Below are 18,735 nucleotides of genomic sequence, written 5' to 3'. Positions count from 1 at the left end.
TAGTTTTTGGAGGAGGAAAACAAGGAAAAAAATATTTTGAATCTCAGAAGCCAGAACAGCAAAAGGGATCGCTGCGCAGTGAAAGCAGCAATCCCTCTTGCTGTTCTGGCTTCTGTGATAGCTGCGCAGCCTGCATTCACTCCATAAGACGCACACACATTTCCCTTATTTTTAAGGAGGGAAAAAGTGAGTCTTATAGAGCAAAAAATATGGTAGGTACTGCTCCGGCGGGAAGGTAATGGGTGTTTCTGTGCGCTGCTCTGGTTTGCCAGAAGCGGCTTAGTCATGCTGGCCACATGACCCGGAAAAAACTGTCCGTGGACAAACGTTGGCTCCCTCGGCCAGTAAAGCGAGATGAGGGCCGCAACCCCAGAGTCATTCTCGACTTGACTTAACTGTCAGGGGTCCTTTACCTTTTTAAAAGCCATGAATGAATGAATGAATGAATGAATGAAACGAAACGCTCGGTCTGCCCTTTTCCTGAACCTTACATGTTGTACAGAGGTACCACTGTACAACATAATTTAGCATGAAGGCAACATGCTTAAGAGAGCAGTGCAATACTTACTTTGCTCCTAGACCAGGGATACACTGCCACCATACTGGTAGACCAGCCACTCTATTCTAGGTGTTCACAGCCCAGGAGAGAAGGTAAAGACATATTGTTGCGTGGCACCCCAATCTCCGAGCATTGCAGGATTCCAGGGGTTCCAGGTGCTTACCTGTCATGACCTGGCAGGACAATGGGGATAAGGATGTAGCCACAACTAGTACACAGCGGGGCAAGGTGGGGATGGAGACGACGACCCCCAATTTCAAACTTCAAAAATTTGGGGGGAAATATAGTCTTATACACAGAAAAATACAGTACTTTCATCCAGAAGTGCCGCGACACAGCGGGAAAGAGGAGCGGTGATGTGCAGGGCCAAGCTACGTCTTCCTTCCGCTCTTTGGTCCTGCGCTCTGGTGTGAGCCAACACCCGTCTTTTGGAACCAAACTCTGGCATGGCCAGAGCATGCGAGCCAAAGCAGGGCATCTGGGATTGGGACCAGTGCCAATCCTGGTTAAATTGGGGCACTTGAAGGGTACGTGATAGGGGATAGGGGGACAAACAATGAGAGTTTTAGCAGATTCCGAAACTGCAGCTGCACAGAAACAGCTCTGGTTGCAGCGAATGCTGCCTCCTTACAGTCCGAGCAGCAAGTGATGGAGAGAGGGGAAGGGGAACCGGCCCTTACGAGGAGGCCTGGCCCTTGGTTTCCAAAGCTCCCTGCTGGCACCGTTCTGCTTGGCAACTGGAACGGGCAGAGCTCATTCTGCTAAGGATGCGTAGGACAGAGGCAGCTGCTCACCTGTTGTGGATCAGTTGCAGCACAATGATTCTGTTGCAGCTTGCTTTGCTGTCTTGAAGCTCACGGCCCGGACTTGCCTCCTGTTCCTGGCCTGCCCCTTCTGGCTCGCTGCCAACAGGAGCAAAGAGCAGCGAGCCTCATTCAAACCTCCCCTCCCGGCCCAACGCATTCTCTGAGCCAACTTCGGCTGCAAATATTGGGGATCAATCCTAAGTACAATTCAAAGAGCACAATTCAAAGTGTTGGTGCTGACCTTGAAAGCCCTAAACGGCCTCAGCCCAGTATACCTGAAGGAGCATCTCCACCCCCATCGTTCTGCCCGGACACTGAGGTCCAGCGCCGAGGGCCTTCTGGCGGTTCCCTCGCTGTGAGAAGTGAGGTTACAGGGAATCAGGCAGAGGGCCTTCTCGATAGTGGCACCCGCCCTGTGGAACGCCCTCCCACCAGATGTCAAAGAGAAAAACAACTACCAGACTTTTAGAAGACATCTGAAGGCAGCCCTGTTTAGGGAAGCTTTTAATTTTTAATAGACTATTGTATTTTAATATTTTGTTGGAAGCCGCCCAGAGTGGCTGGGGAAACCCAGTCAGATGGGTGGGGTATAAATTTATTATTATTATTATTATTATTATTATTATTATTATTATTATTATTATTGGAGTTGCCTCATTGGGGTGCATAGATTTCCCTCTTCCATCCATGCCTTGATTCCTGAGTTTATGAAAGCAAAGAAAGGATTGGGAGAGATCTGGGATGTGCCCTCCAGAAAAGATGGAGCAAAACCTTGCTTTGTGTTCATTATAATTTCTAGCAAGTGAAGGCGGGTCCCATCAGGGCAAGTGGAGCGCTGGCCTGTCAATCTCAGCATGCTCTCAACCAGCCTCACCTGCCTGTCAGTCCAGGGGCTGGTGGTGTCAATAGCCAGCTTCCCTCTGCAAAGTTTTGGAGGAGAGGGGAAGTGTGGTGTAGTGGTCAGCGTGTTCGTCTAGGACCTGGGAGACTGGGGTTCGAATCTCCACTCGGCCATGATGCTCACCAACTGACCTGGGGCAATTCACTGTCTCTCCACCTAGTCTACCTCGCAGGATTGTTGTTTTGATTAAATGAATGGAGAGAGCCATGTACATCACACTGAGGTCCTTGGAGACAAGGGTGGGAGGGAAATCCAATCAATCAATCAATCAATCAAAATGTACAGGCACTGTTCCTCTGATTTTGGGGAGGAGGGGGGGAAATGGTTTCAAAAATGGGACACGAAACAGGTGGGGATAGGTTTAAGAACAGGGACAAAAAAACTGGAAAAGCTTGTTGAAACGAAAGTGTCTTCAGTTATTTCCAGAGTGCAGATAAATACGGGAAAATCAGAGGCTCACTATGTCAGGTTCCTATTGGAAGACTGGTATCGGTGGTTGCAAGAACCAATGATCCCTATCTTTAAGTCTGAACAAAATGCTTGTTTAACCTGGAGGTAGGCTGTCTGAATTGTGCATTGCTTTGTAACTATTTGTTCGGTCTCTGGACCATAATAAAGATTGATTGATTGATTGATTGATTGGTGCCTGTCCTGTCATATCTCACAGGGATGGTATTCCATAGTACCAGGACAACCTCCCTAAAAGCCCGGCTCCAAGTTAACATCCAGTGAGTTTAGGAGGCCATCTCCTGCAGAACGCAGTTAGTCCTGGGTATATACAAACTGGGCTCTGAGATCTTCAGGGGAGACCCTTCTCTCGAACCGACCACTGGCACACTTGGTGAGGATGCAGAATAGGGCCTTCTCGGTGGCTGCTCCCAGACTCTGGGACTCCCTCCCTGGAGAAGTTAGACTGGCTCCCTCCTTTTCCTTCCACCAATGGGCCTTTGGGAACTCTTTTTTTCAGGAAAGGGCTTCAAATAGTGCTGTTTTACTCTCTGTGTTTTAATAGATTTGTTTTTTTACATTATTCTGATGCATTATTATTTATTATTATTATTATTATTATTATTATTATTAATTTGTACCCCTCCCATCTGACTGGGTTGCCCCAGCCACTCTGGGGTTTTTACACTCTGGGGTAAACCCTTCCCTTTTATACGTCGTTAGCTTTTTTTGTATTTTTATCGGCGTGCTTTTACGTTGTTCAAGCTGCCTCGAGCCCCCATCTGGGACGTAATTGATGGACTGATTAATTACATTTAAGGAACGAGTTGGTCTCTCAAGTAACCCAGCCACCCGAGCTGTATGTTCCTACCAACACCTCAGATTTGGCTTGGTAAGAGATTGGCAGACAATGTACTCAATGAAATCACAGTGTGTGTGTGTGTGTGTGTGTGTGTGTGTCGCTTCCTGGCCAGCTGTTGCATAGATGGGACTTCTCTGAGGATGGAGGGGGGAGAGGGAAAGCGAGGCCGCAGGAAGCGCTAATGTGTTTCTAGCTCCAAATATGCCCTGAGTGCATTAATACAGGATTTCCCTCGGCTGCCTTTGCAACCACGGCCAAGTCATACTTGGCAAGTGGTCAGCGAGCTGAGCCAACCTTTACGGAGGAGCTCAGGGGACGCAGATTGCTGGCCCAGGCAGGGGCAGAGGAGAACAGCAAAATTTCAGGGCTGGGTTACAACGCAGGGCGAGGTCTTAGGAGGGTGCTATGCTGCGTTGCGGAGCTCCCACGCAGCTCTGACTCACAAGCCAAGTCTCTGCAAGCGCTCCTCTGAAAGCTAGTGCGGTGTAGTGCTTAGAAGTTTGGGCTGGGGGTTCAAATCCCGACTGAGCCATGGTGGAAAGATACCCACTATGGAGGAATGTCTGGTGAAAAGCTGTTGGGCTCGGTTGAGATGGCAAAGTGAACATGCTTAAATAGAGAAAAAAATCATTATTGACATTGAATCAGGATGGGAAAATTCCCATGGGCTTTTTTCATGAACGAGAAAACCTGCAATTTTGGTATTTGAAGATTGAAAAAATACTGGTTTCACAAGAGATAGAATGGTTGGGTTTTAATGAGTTGGAGACTGTATTTAGCTGCAGGACAGAGAACCGGAAGTCCTTTTATCTTTCTTTAATCTCTTCTCTCTCCTCCTCTTCTTTTGTTTTCTCTGTCTTTCCATCTCTTTCCTTTTTTCCTTTGTTCTTAACTAGATTAAGTGGTGTAATATAGAAATATGCTTTGCAATGAGCATCATATTTGTACATTTTTGAATAAGTATCAATATTTTTTTTTAAAAAAAATCCCAACTTAGCCACGAAGCTCACTGGTCGGCCATTGGCCAGCTGCTCACTCTAAGCCTCATCTCCCTCACTGTAAGTATAAAATGTGTAGGAGGAGAACCATGCCTGCCACCTTGAGCGCCTTGAAGATGTTTTGGACTACAACTCCCATCAGCTTCATGGCCGTGTGGAGAAGTGAACTCCAGTCTCCCAGGTCCTAAACTGACACTCTAATCCAGTGTTTTTCCCCCCAACCTGAGTCTCCAGCTGTTGCCGGACTACAACTCCCATCATCCCTAGCTAGCATGGCCCATGGTTGTGGATGATGGGAGTTGTAGTCCAACAGTCGCTGGCGATCCAAGTTTGAGAAACGCTGCCAAAACACTACACAACCCTGGCTCTGTTTTATTCTTTGTTTTTAAACGAAAGCTGGGAATTTGGGGGGTTCTGCCGCCACCCCTGTGGACACTGCAGCCCCTATCAGTTGTGGAGGTGCAGATCAATTTCTGCAGGCCCTCTGGCCGCCATTCCTGATCTCAGATTGTCCGGTGGCATTTTTGCCCTCACCTCTCTCTTTCCCTCCCTCTCTGCGCTCCCTCCGGGTCCATTCTCAGAAATGAGATCATAAGGGCTGCTTCTCACAGCCTGACCTTTCCCGCTAATGCCTCTCGAGCAACAGCGAGCCAGGGAAAACCTTTCTCTTTCCCCAAAAGCGGGTTTCTGCCAGAGGCCCGCGGCTGAAATTTCAAACGGGGGCACGGCGGCAGGCTGGCACAGAAGGGATTAGGCAGAGGGCAAAACAGGCTTTGCTGTTTTTAATGCGCACTTTGCAGATTTCGTAGGAGGCGTATTTTGGTCTCCCCTATAAGCTCAGCTCTTGGGACAGAAGCGTTTCCCAACCGAACCACAGAACTGTAGTCAGAAGGGACTCCAATGGGCCATCTAGTCCAACCCCCTGTATGCAAGAATCACAGCTAAAGGACTGTATGAACAAAGGAGACATCCCTTTTTCCTTGCCTCACTATGTCCTGTCCTGGATTTGGGGGAGTTTATCATTTCACAGGGACGTGGTCCACAGGGACGCGGGTGGCGCTGTGGGTTAAACCACAGAGCCTAGGGCTTGCCGATCAGAAGGTCAGTGGTTCGAATCCCCACGACGGGGTGAGCTCCCGTTGCTCGGTCCCAGCTCCTGCCATCCTAGCAGTTCGAAAGCACACCAGTGCAAGTAGATAAATAGGTACCACTCTGGTGGGAAGGTAAACGGCGTTTCCGTGCGCTGCTCTGATTCGCCAGAAGCGGCTTAGTCATGCTGGCCACATGACCCGGAAGCTGTACACCGGCTCCCTCGGCCAATAAAGCGAGATGAGCGCCGCAACCCCAGAGTCGGCCACGACTGGACCTAATGGTCAGGGGTCCCTTTACCCCTTTACCTTTACAGGAGAGGAGAGGGGCTCTTGTGGGTTTCTGGTTGGCCACTGTGAGAACACGATGCTGGACTAGATGGGCCATTGGCCTGATCCTGCAATCTCTTCTTGCACTCTTAAGAAGCATAGTATATCAACAGCAGGAGGCCTAGAGGCTCGCATGTCTGCTGGATGTACATAGGTAAACAATCAGGCTTGCACCCCTCCATAACGTAGGGAAGGAGGCCAAAAGATTTTTGCTTTTTTCCTCAGTAGAGGTGGCATCAGAGAGTTGTCCTCTCTCCAAATACTATCCATTCTTCCATTTTCTGTACAGATTTCAATCCCAGCTGTGCAGGCTGGCTCCAGAACTGCCCCCCCCCCCGCTTCTGCAAAGAGGGCTTATTTTTAAACACAAAAGCATCCTTCCCCGACAAGTCCGTTCCAATATACCCTTTTCCTGCTGAGGTTACATGCGTTCAACCGGGTGTGTCTATCCGACAGGAAGAGAGAAAGAGATAGAGAGAGGCAACAGGCCATTCTTTAAAGAACAAGACTTTAATACAAATAAGTTGACAGGGGTTTTTGTTTTTCTCCCCCGCCTTTCCCTTGCTAGCTAAACTTCACAACCGTGGGCACAAAATAATATACAAACTTGGAAAGAACAAATACAAAGAAACATTATATAAATAACAAGTTTGGGCAACTTCAATGCAAACAGGCTCAGAGTTTCGAAATACAAAGAGAAGGAGTTGCACTCATACACAAACACACACACACAATAAAAACATAGCCAAAGTTGGGAAAGGTGACTAGAGGCGGGTGGCTGCATTGCTAAACATCCTGGCCAAATTCTGTTCCTGCCAGACTGTTACAGATCTGTATCCACCAGAGACAAGGGACCTGTGGCTATCAAGGTATTTGCTGGACTACAAATCCCATCAGCTCCAGCCAGCATGGCTACTGGGGAAGAATGATGGGGGTTGTAGTCCTGGGAACATCAGGAGAGCGGCAAATTTGCCTGGTATAAATCCACTACTGATGGCTATCTTCTGGGTCAGGTCCTGGACAGAAAGAATTGCTTGTTTTATTTTTCAGTCTGGATGTCTTCACCCATTTCCCTCCAGCCTTTTTCTGTTCCCTGTGTACCACCTGTACGGGACGGGGCAGCTATTCTTTATTAGACAGGAGACCCACTCTAGCCAAAGTGATGAGCACCAGAATTGACTTCCCTTCCTAACAGGAAATCCTATGGCTGACCAAGACTCAAGACAATTGGGTAGGGGGCAAATACCATTCTACCAGAAACTGTGGATCCCAACACTTTCCCAGTGCGTTCTTCAGCTCACCCCTCCAATGGGGAGTTCGCAGCCCCCCATTCATATTGGAGAAGAGGTGAGATAATCACACGTAAAACAACATCCAGTTATGGAAAGGGGGTGGAAGCAGAGGAGAACTATTATCCGCTTTGAGCTCAAGCCTTCGGAGGAGAATAGGTGCACAAACACCAGGCAGGTGGAAGAACACCTGCAAACGGTTCGCAGTATTGGAACAGAGTCAAAAGAGCTGTGCGTTAGCCAGCTGCACCCTTCAAGGAACAGGCAGGACAGTGATCCCCCCAAAATATGGGGAGATTCAGTCCATGCCCCCCTCCAATGTCCCTTTATTGCTCAGTTGGTGACTGGGAGAGAAAATCGTTCTCCCTGGAGAGCCTGGACAGAAAAGGACCCTTTGTTTTCTGCAAACAATTCAGAGGGGTCCACGGTCTGGTTTAATCACCAAATGAATTTCTCAATTATCTTTCTTTAAAAGGGGTTTTAAGAAGGTGTGTATGACCCAAGTCACCTCTGCAAAGGGGGAAAATTAGGCTCGGGGTTTTTGGGAAACCTGCTGGCTGATGACAGCCAGTTTATTCCACATTCTCCACCCCGGCAGACAGCTCTTGCTTGGCAAGCATCAGAAACAATAGGATATGGACGTGGAGGTTGCATCACGGGCGGCGGTTGTTTGATGGAAGACTTGGCGCCACGTGCCCTGAAGCACAAGCTGTTAGAAACAAGGGGTTTTCCCTAAAGCCTGGGGGGAGAGGTCCACACACCTTCCTAACAACACAGACCCCCCCAAACCTGGAAGACACCTCCACATTACCAAAGGTTTGCAAAAGCAGTTGCTACATCCTCAAGGATGCTATCAGCACCCCATCATTCACTCTCCTTTGTTTTGGACACCTTGGGACCAGACTCTACTGGATTGCCCAGTTTGGGTCTTTGGGGGGGGGGACTTCCAGGGCAGAATGCCACCACAGGTCAATGGGTGCTTGGCTATTTCCTGGGCTTGCAGGCCCAAGCAGGTATTTCCTGGGCGCCTGCAGAAACAGCTTGCATTCTTCCGCCTCTCTCACAATAGGCCCGGTGGGGTTTTTTTTTTACAGCCCTCTCAGCCGTTAAGATTTCCATTGTTAACAATCCCATTGTTGCTTCTGCAAAAGCTTATCCCTGTCTGCTCTGTGCTGCACAGATTCCCAAGGCTTAGCACACAAACGGGTGCGACCAAGACCTTGGGAATTAAAACAGCAATGTCTGGCTTAAGAATTGACTGTACTTGGTAGCACAGGACCCACCAGTAATGGACCCACCAGTAATATTTCCAGGGCACCAGCACCACCAAATGTGGCCAATGGTCAGTGTGGATGGGAGTTGGAGTCCAGGAACACCTGGAAGTTTGCAGATCCCTCCTCCAGTGGGTTGCTTTCCTCCTGGTGTAACATTGCCCACATATTCAGGGGGCTCCTTCCTTACAGGACTTGGCAAGAATCTAGCAACCTGCTTGCTCTGGGCTTCTCACTCCTGGAAAAGACGTTCTAATGAACTCTCTTCCTTTTGGACTTTTTGGAGATTCAGAAGGAGCCCAGATACTTCTCTTCCCCAGGTGGATTTTCTGCAGGGATTTAAATTATGGGACGCCTCATCAGAACCACCCCGCTGCCCCAAGGCAGACCAGACATTTCGCAAAAGGAACACGCACAAAACCCATGCAACAGTTGCCAATGTTTTCCCTCCAACAGTAAATATCAAAAACACACACTGAAACAAACAGTGGGGTGGGGAAAGTTTGTTTGTTTGTTTTCCTCGCTTCCTGTTGGAGCCCGCCAAAGTACCGCTATACGTTGGATACCTTTTGGGACTCTCTGGCTTGCCGTAGTCCATACAGCCACTTGATGACCCGGGCGTTGCGCTCGATGATGGAGATGCCGTAAGGTATGCGCTCGGCCTGCCTCTCCTCCAAGGTGACGGCGCTGCGGCGAGAGCGGGTCCCCTCCGAGCTGGCCGTGCTGACGCTGTGGAACTTGACGGACACAATGTCCGAACTGGCCCGGGTGAAGCGCTCCACCTCCACGTCCCCCATGTCCTCCGGGTCCAGGCCACAGTAGTTGAAGAAACGCTCAAGGTCCGCCGTCGCCCGGGAGTACCGGTCACTCAGGTCCGATTTGGAGCGGTGCAGCAAGGTCTGGCGCCTGGCGCTGTCTGTCCGCAGCTCGTCGCGGGGGCTGGGGGAGCTCAGGGGCCCAGCGGACAGGATCTTGGCCTGCGCGGGGGAGGAGGGGACCGGCGTCAGCTGGATGCTGGGAATGACCCTCGCCCTCAAGGCCCCGCACGGCCGGACGTCCACCCTGCGCACGGCGACCGTGCTGGGCGGCTTGGAGGAGGCCGAGCTTTGGGACAGCTTGCTCATGCCTTCCGCCGGGTGGCCCTTCTTCCTTGGGGTATCCGGGAGGCTCCCGGGGCTCCAGCCCTGGCCCCCTGCCCCCCACTTGTGCTCTGCGGGGCTCTTCTCCGGCTTGGGGAACGACAACGGGCTATCGCAGAAGTTGATCAGGTTGTTGAGGATCTCCAGGTTCAGGGAGGTCTTGGCGGCCCCACGCGCCTCCGCCCGGCGCCCTCCTTGCGGGGTCTTCCGGCTGGGGGTGAGCATCACCCGTCGCACCCCTGGGGTGAAGAGGGGCTGCTTGAGGAACAGAGCCCTCACCGGCTCCTGTCTCGTGCTGGCCACCTGCTGGCTCTTTACATACTTGGCCTTGTCCGCTTCCAGCCTCTCCACCGCGCTGGGCTTCTTGGTGGCAGCGCCGGCTGCCGGCCGACGGAAGTACTCTGGGCCCTTGTTCAGGATTCGGAAAGGCATGGCCGAGGTGAAGGGGGCAGCGGCCGGGACGCCTTTCATGGCGTGGCTGGCTTGGAGGGTCTCCACCGGCATGGCACTCACCGCAATGCTTCTAGACCACCGCCGTGTCCCGTGGCAGGGAAGGGGTTGTCACATGCCACAGAGGGCAGCCCGCCCTGGAAACACGTCGCTCCGGCTTGCCTCCCCGCTCTCGATCAACAGGAGTCTGCTGCTGGCCTGACACTTTGCTGCGGAGAAGGAAAAGAGGGCAAAATCAGTAGCCGAGACCTGGCAGGCTTCCTTGACCCTGCAGGTCTTTTCCACCCCTCCTGGCGCAGCTCAAGTGCTGCTGTCGCTGCTCCAGAGCCGGGATTTCTGTGCTGTCGTCCCCTCAGACAAACAGCACCCGGCAGACAAAGGCAGGAGCTGGCGCTGGGCAGAGAGGGCTGAGCGCTGAGCAGCCTATTTCAAGGCAAGGGACCGCCCACCGCTTTCAGACCGGGCTGTCCCCGCTGGCCAATCGGAGAGGAGAGAGGCACTTCAAATGGGGGCCTCAGCCTATCAGGAGGAGCCTGGGGAAAGGGAGAGAGGAGGGAGGCGAACTCATTGAATGAAAATAGCCCTGGAGAAAGAAAATCAGTTCCCGTCTGGACCTCCTGCCAGCTCCAGCCTCCACTCGGCTATTATTATTATTCCCTACCCTCCTCCTCCCACTTCCTCCTGCCTCCCCCCTTCCCAACATCACCTGTGCTCTTTCCACATACTAGGATCCGACAGCTTTAAGAGAGGGAAAGAACAAGCGGAGGAGGCAGCGTCATCATTCAAAGATAAAGCCCTGCTCCCTTTCAAATGTTACTAGATTCGCGTAGGTATTATCTGCCAACCTCCCAGTACATCACGCAGAGCAAGGTTCTCCCCAAAGACCAGATGAAGGAACAGATGATCAGCCGCAGCTTTTCCACAGGGGAAAGGAGGGGGGATTTTGCAGGAATTTATGTATAGGTTGGGGGGGTTGCCCCTCCAGCAGATATCATGCACATGCAGCCCACTACCAAAATCAGCACAATCGCTTTTGTGACTCTTGTGATTTGTCCCCACAAAACACTTCATTGCAGTTTCTTCCTATCTATTCAAAGGGCCTTTGCTGCACGATACCAAATGTAACAATTCACTGATCAATGTCTCTATGTACTGGCTCACTGGGAAAACTTCAGAAATTCATATAGACATGTGAGCTCAGCTACTCAGCAGCCCCTCTGCCTGAGTGACAATTCCTGGCATCCTGATACCCGAGTGCCAGACAGGTAGCCATTCCAGAAATAACAAACCCAGATGAAGACAAAAGGGTGTGATTAACTTGGCTGGGAAACAGATAAATGTAAATATCTTTTTTGATACACTTGATGGGTGTTTGGTGGAGGGCAAGGAGAACCATGGGGCAGGGTCCAGGATGCTCAGATTACGGCCACCAGACTTCCCCTTTTATGATGTAACCGTGATGTATGAGTGATGTAGTTTGGGGGGGTGTAACATGGGGATTAGCAGCTAATAAAAGTTTGGGTTCTCTTTTGTTGGGGGCTTACATCTTGTTCCACCTGGTGGCAGGTGGGAGTCCTGTCGCGACAGTCTTCAATGAAGACCAAGCCTACTGGCTGCTGTTTTGCATTGCTATTCCTGGCTGGTGTCCCTGTTTTTTATCCAAGGGAGCCCTCAGATTTCTCCGTTAACAGGATAAATAACACCCCAAGTGGGGAGTGGGGCAGCGATGGCACACTCCCTGCTAAGTACACAAGACAAGCACGGCTCCAGGATCAGGCCGGAGGGCCACCCAGAGCCCAGGATCCTGTTCTTGCAGTGGCCAGACAGATCCTCGCGGTCCAAAATCCCAGGCATCTCCAGGGAGGTCTAGGAGAGACCCTGGTCCTGGAAGGCTGCTGCTGGCCAGTGTGAACAATACTGAGCTACAGGGGTGAAAGGTCTTATCCATTAGAAGGAAGCTCCCCAGCGTTCCTATGTTCAAAACAGCTGGTGGGCACCAGTTTGGGGAAGCTTGCTTTAGAACAAAGAGGGGAATGGGGAAGAATTGAAAACCACCCATTTTTGGGGTGGTGCTAGGCCAGGGGTCAGCAAACTTTTTCAGCAGGGGGCCGGACCACTGCCCTCAGACCTTGTGGGGGGGGGGCCGGACTATATTTTTTGGGAGGAAATGAACAAATTCCTATGCCCCACAAATAACCCAGAGGTGCATTTTAAATAAAAGGACACATTCTATTCATGTAAAAACACGCTGATCCCTGGACAATTCGTGGGCCGGATTTAGAAGGTGATTGGGCCGGATCCGGCCCCTGGGCCTTAGTTTGCCTACCCATGTGCTAGACAATCCTCTCTTGCCTACCCACCCCCACCCCCGCTTCAAATCAGGATTTTGATTTTGTTAGGTGGCTATACAGGTACAGTACAGATCCGTGTCGTTTTCTGTATTCATATTCATGAATATATTCATCCTGAATTGTGGCTGGGGTGGCACGATAGAAAAAAAATCAATTCACAACATCAATGGCAATTCTTGGGAGCTACAGCTGCCCTCCCAAAAGACACACTCTGTTTAATGCTATAAGATTACAGCACAATTTTTGCATTTAAAAAAAGCCAGTGTTTGAGAGAAAAGGGGAGAGCAGGGTTGCAGGCAGTTATGGACCAGGAAGAAGAAAGAGAAGATGATTTTCTACCCACAGGGTGGCAGGAAGTCCCAAAGGCTTGTCCTCCCCCCTTTCTCTCATATGTGATAGTGAATCGCACACACAAAAGCATCGCCCAGACCTGGAGCCTTTTTTAACCCAAAGCGACTTCTGCCTTCTCCTCCCTCTCTCCGCCCCTTATCCTCGCAAGAGAGGCATTTTAAACAGTTTGCAACTGCTCTGGGTACCTCATTAGCCAGAAGGATTAGCAGCAGAGGTTGCTCAAATGTCTGGCAAGGGGGAAGAGAGGCTCATCAAAGGCTCAGGAAATGGCTGGTAGGCAGTGCTGGGCTCTCCCCATAGGAGGGAGTGGGGTGTCTGCTGATCTGCCCCCCACCCACCCAGCACGAGCTGACAAAAAACCAAAAACAAAAGGCAATTAAGAGGGAGCTTCCATAAGGCCAAAAGGTATCTGGCCATCGCTGCAAAAGAGGTCGTAGAACACAGTGCAGATACCCCCTATGTAACCCCAAAGAATTTGGCTTTTTATTTTTAAGAGAATGGTCGCACCGTTTCCACTTTCCCCAACAGTATTTATTTTATTATTTTTTAAACGCCTTGTACCCAAGGAGAAGTTATTGTATTGTGTGACAATGAGATGCAATACGTCCTATGGTCGCTGGGGTGCCTTCCCAGGGAAAAACAGGACCTTGCCACCAAAGGTCCGTATAGTTAAAGCTATGGTTTTCCCAGTAGTGATGTATGGAAGTGAGAGCTGGACCATAAAGAAGGCTGATCGCCGAAGAATTGGTGCTTTTGAATTATGGTGCTGGAGGAGACTCTTGAGAGTCCCATGGACTGCAAGAAGATCAAACCTATCAATTCTGAAGGAAATCAGCCCTGAGTGCTCACTGGAAGGACAGATCCTGAAGCTGAGGCTCCAATAGTTTGGCCAACTCATGAGAAGAGAAGACTCCCTGGAAAAGACCCTGATGTTGGGAAAGATGGAGGGCATAAGGAGAAGGGGATGACAGAGGACGAGATGGTTGGACAGTGTTCTCGAAGCTACAAACATGAGTCTGACCAAACTGCGGGAGGCAGTGGAAGACAGGAGTGCCTGGCGTGCTCTGGTCCAGGGGGTCACAAAGAGGCGGATACGACTAAACAACTATACAACAACAACAACCCTTACAGGAACAATCAAACCTATAAGAACTACACTTTCAGATCAGTCCAAGAATCCGTGCGGCCCAACGTTTGGCTTCCCACAGTGGCCACGAGAAGATGCTACCAAGGAGAGCACAAGGAGCGCAGGGAGAGAACCACTTTCCCCCTGTTATTTGCCCCCTAGCTATTGATATCCAGATAGACTGCTTATGAACCAGGAGGTTCTATTCCATTGTGATGTTTCCATTCACTTGTGTTTCTACCCTGCCCTTTCCCCAACATGCTCCATGCATGCTTCTCTCCTGCTTTTATCCTCACAACAGCCCTGTAAAGTAGGCCAGTCGAAGGAGAGAGTGAACGGCCAAAGACCACCCAGTGAGCTTCATATCTTAAGGAGGATTTGAACTCGGGCCTGGTCTGAAAGCCAGCTATTTCCAAAGTGGATGGCACTACCCCCTTGTGAGTGGCAGGGTTACATAAGGGGTACGAAGAGGCCAGTGGGGTGCTGGAGGTGTAAATGATTTCAGACTTTGAGAACCTAGTATCACCGGATCAGGTTCATCAGAGAATCATAGAATTTTGAGCTGGAAGGGACCCCGAGGGTCATCCAGACCAACCCCCTGCAATGTAAGAATCTCAGCTAAAGCATCCATGACAGATGGCCACCCAACCTTTCAAGCCCTAAACTGCCTCGGCCCAGTATACCTGAAGGAGCGTCTCCACCTCCAACGTTCTGCCCGGACACTGAGGTCCAGTGCTGAGGGCCTTCTGGTGGTTCCCTCACTGCAAGAAGCCAAGTTACAGGGAACCAGGCAGAGGGTCTTCTCGGTAGTGGCACCTGCCCTGTGGAATGCCCTCCCATCAGATGTCAAAAAGATAAACAACTACCAGACTTTTAGAAGACATCTGAAGGCAGCCCTGTTTAGGGAAGCTTTTAATGTTTGAAGTTTTATTGTGCTTTTAGTGTTCTGTTGGAAGCCGCCCAGAGTGTCTGGGTTTCCCCAGCCAGATGGGTGGGGTACAAATATTATTATTATTATTACAGTGGACGCTCGGGCTGCGAACGTGATCCTGCGGGATGCACGTTCGCAACCCACAGCATCCGCAACCCGCGTCTGCACTTCTGCACACGCACAGGTTGCGATTCGGCGCTTCTGTGCATGCGCGACCGCTGAAACTCGGAAGTAACCCGTTCCGGTGGTCCACAACCTGAAGCGTCTGTAACCCGAGGTATGACTGAATTATTATTATTATTACCTCTGCTTAAAAACCTTCAAGGAAGGAGAACCCATCACCTCCCGAGGGAGTCTGTTCCACTGTCAAACAGCTCTTCCTGTTTGGTTAAATTGATTAAACTAAATCGTTTTAACTGGATTTTGAATAAATGCATAATTGATGTGCAACTGCTCCGAATTTTATTGTGTCATTGTCTTCTTGGTCATGCCATCAGCTCTTTTGAATAACGCTTTTTAGGTAGGACAGGGGACAGTGGGAAGAGTTTACGGAACAAACCGAAGTACCAGTGGCCTGAAACAGTTGGCGAACCACCAGTCTAGCTGCCATATTGCACTGGCTCCCGTAAGGGCAAATAGCAGACAGTCCGTCAAACTGCCTGCCGTGCATCTAGCTCAGGGGTCAGCAAACTTTTTCAGCAGGGGGCCGGTCCACTGTCCCTCAGACCTTGTGGGGGGCCGGACTATATTCTGAAGGGGAAAAAAATAAACAAATTCCTATGCCCCACAAATAACCCAGAAATGCATTTTAAATAAAAGGACACATTCTACTCATGTAAAAACATGCTGATTCCCAGACCGTCCGCGGGCTGGATTTAGAAGGCGATTGGGGAAGATCCGGCCCCCGAGCCTTAGTTTGCCTACCCATGATCTGGCTGATTTTGCTAACATCTCCACCCAAAGGCATTTGGGAGAGGGAGCCCCAAAGCAAACTAGGTAGTCGCTGGGAGAGCCAGGATGTTGTGCTGCTTTTACGTCTGATTTAGCAAGCCTCTTTGGAGAATATATCAGGCCTTCAGCAGCAGGCTTTCTTCCCCCACTCCACCAGAAGCCACATCTTATCTCATGTCCAGGAAAGGATATGTGCAACTCTATCGGTGAGTAACACTTTGGGAAATTCTGACAGTGCCCGTCACGGCGGAGTGGGGGTGATGGCACACTGTGAATTTTCAAAACAAAAAAAAATTTTTTTTTCCTTCCAGTAGCACCTTAAAGACCAACTAAGTTAGTTCTTGGTATGAGCTTTCGTGTGCATGCACACTTCTTCAGATATCTTCATGTATCTGAAGAAGTGTGCATGCACACGAAAGCTCATACCAAGAACTAACTTAGTTGGTCTTTAAGGTGCTACTGGAAGGAAAAAAATTTTTTTTTTGTTTTGACTATGGCAGACCAACACGGCTACCTATCTGTAACTGTGAATTTTCAGCTTTCCATAGAAGGAAGGATCACAGAATTGTAGAGTTGGAAGGGAACCAGAAAGTCATCCCTGCAATAAGAATCCAAAGAAAAGAGAAGGGATTCAAGACAAACACACCCCACTACCCACTTTTGAGGCTCACCTGTCTATTCAACAAACAGGAAAAGTTAAGGACTTTGAACGGGGCACAGCCTGCAGCAGGAATCCATGAACATGAGAGATTAGGGAATGTGTGGCCTTGGGTTATCGTTCCTTTGGCGGGACGTTTTCAGCTATCTGAAGGAGCGTCTCCAACCCCATCATTCTGCCCGGACACTGAGGTCCAGTGCCAAGGGCCTTCTGGCGGTTCCCTCACTGTAAGAAGCCAAGTTACAGGGAACCAGGCAGAGGGCCTTCTCGGTGGTGGCGCCCACCCTGTGGAACCCCCTCCCAGCAGATGTCAAAGAGAAGAACAACTACCAGACATTTAGAAGACATCTGAAGGCAGCCCTGTTTTGGGAAGCTTTTAATGTTTACTGTATTTTAATATTTTGTTGGAAGCCGCCCAGAGTAGCTGGGGAAGCCCAGCCAGATGGGCGGGGTATAAATAATAATAATTATTTTTCCCTGTTTTCCAGGGACAGTTCCAGTTTTACAGAAGCAGTCCTGGTTTCTCCTGTTTTTCCTTGGGGCATCCCTATTTTCATCAGAGAAATATTGGAGGGAATGGAGTTATCTGATCCCAGAGCCATCTGAAGGCAGCCCTGTACAGAGAAGTTTTTAAATGTCTAATGTTTCATTATGTTTTTTATATATGTTGGAATCCACCCAGAGTGGCTGGGGCAACCCACTCAGATGGGTGGGGTATAAATAATAAGATGTTGTTGTGGTTGGTGATAATGGAATAGGATGCAACTATTTTCATTGGAGAAATGTTGGAGGGTATGAACTATTATTATTTTGTTTGATGCAAGGACATATGAAGAGCCAGTGGCACATCTAGTTGGTCAGACAGTGGCCAGCCAGATGCCCATTATGGGAAATCCACAAGCAAGATTCGAACACAAGAGTGCTGTCCCTGCCCTCCTGCGGTTTCCAGAGACTGGCTGTCAGTAGCATTACTGATTCCGAGCGTGGAGGCAGAACATAACCATTGAGGCTGGAGCCCACTGATATATTTCAGCAAGATGCCTTGGGAGGGTTTTTGGGCCCCCCAAGCCAGCCTAAAAGTGTGTAAGTAAAGAAAATAAAAAGGAGGCAATGTATGGCCTCGATCCAGTATACCTGAAGGAGCGTCTCCACCCCCGTCGTTCTGCCCGGACACTGAGGTCCAGCGCCGAGGGCCTTCTGGCAGTTCCCTCGCTGCGAGAAGTGAGGTTCCAGGGAACCAGGCAGAGGGCCTTCTCGGTGGTGGCACCCGCCCTGTGGAACGCCCTCCCACCAGATGTCAAGGCAATAAACAACTATTTTACTTTTAAAAGGCAACTGAAGGGAAGTTTTAAATATCTGGTGCTGTATTGTTTTTAATATTCGGTTGGAAACCGCCCAGAGTGGCTGGGGAAACCCAGCCAGATGGGCGGGGTATAAATTATTATTATTATTATTATTATTATTATTATTATTATTATTATTCATTAAGCCAGACTTTTCTAGACAACAATTCCAAGTTCCCTCATTTAATATGGCACTTGTGCCTGGCCTTTTTGTAGCAATGCTCTCAGACTGAAGATTCGCCACCGCAACATCCGGTTTCCCACAGCCGTCAGTCACATGTCCTTGGGAACCCCATGTGAAGAATGTGAGAACATCAGAACAGCCCCTCTGGATCAGGCCAAAGGTCCGTTCTGAGTCAGCATCCTGTTCTCACAGTGGCCCGGCCAGAGGCCTGTGGGAAGACCGCAAGCAGGACATTGGGGGATTGTTATATTAAAAAAATGTTTTTAAACCCTCAAAGTTGCTTACAAATAGCTAAAGCAATAAAATCAAGAAAAATCTGCAACCCTGCTTTAAAATACGCAAAAGTTAAAATACTAAAATGTATTAAAACCACCTCCCCTTTCTCAACATCTGGGTTGGCGTGTCTAAACAAGAATGTTTTTAGCAGGCACTGAAAAAGAGTACAGTCGTACCTTGGATCTCAAACGCCTTGGCTCCCAAACAAATCGGCTCCTGAAAGATCGAAACCCGGAAGTGAGTGTTCCAGTTTTCGAATGATTTTCAGAAGCCGAATGTCCTGTTCCGGGAGTCGAACGGACTCCCGGAACGCATTCTGTTCGAAAACCAAGGTACAACTGTACAGTGAAGGCGGTCGCTTGCTTCTCAATAGGCAGGGATTTTGTAGGCACTGCCCCGTGAAGGAGAACTACTTGGAAATGAT

At 49.8% G+C, this 18,735-nt stretch overlaps 3 protein-coding genes across 11 annotated transcripts in view; 2 read left to right on the top strand and 1 right to left on the bottom strand.

Annotated features, from left to right (window-relative positions):
* Positions 1-18,735, top strand: part of ANGPT4 (angiopoietin 4) — a 199,884-nt gene that overhangs the window by 67,174 nt on the left and 113,975 nt on the right. The gene's annotated exons all lie outside the window — the stretch shown is intronic.
* RSPO4 (R-spondin 4) overlaps positions 1-18,735 on the top strand; it is a 199,046-nt gene that overhangs the window by 114,449 nt on the left and 65,862 nt on the right. The window lies entirely within an intron of this gene.
* Positions 6,483-18,735, bottom strand: part of FAM110A (family with sequence similarity 110 member A) — a 28,375-nt gene continuing 16,122 nt past the window's right edge. Inside the window, exons 1-3 of one of the 7 annotated variants that reach the window (XM_083619044.1) lie at positions 13,972-14,780; positions 10,847-10,878; positions 6,483-10,349 (exon numbers count right to left, since the gene is read on the bottom strand). In XM_083619044.1, coding sequence (XP_083475170.1) covers positions 9,103-10,194 — 1,092 coding nt within the window. In that variant the 5' untranslated portion in view covers positions 10,195-10,349; positions 10,847-10,878; positions 13,972-14,780 and the 3' untranslated portion in view covers positions 6,483-9,102. Of the gene's footprint in view, positions 10,350-10,846; positions 10,879-13,027; positions 13,191-13,971; positions 14,781-18,735 lie in introns of those variants that run through there. The other 6 variants (XM_083619047.1, XM_083619046.1, XM_083619045.1 and 3 more) reach the window with 6 other exon arrangements.

This window comes from Podarcis filfolensis (assembly GCF_964270895.1).
Source record: "Podarcis filfolensis genome assembly, chromosome: 6".
Taxonomy (NCBI): domain Eukaryota; kingdom Metazoa; phylum Chordata; class Lepidosauria; order Squamata; family Lacertidae; genus Podarcis; species Podarcis filfolensis.
This window is presented reverse-complemented; position numbering and strand designations above follow the sequence as displayed.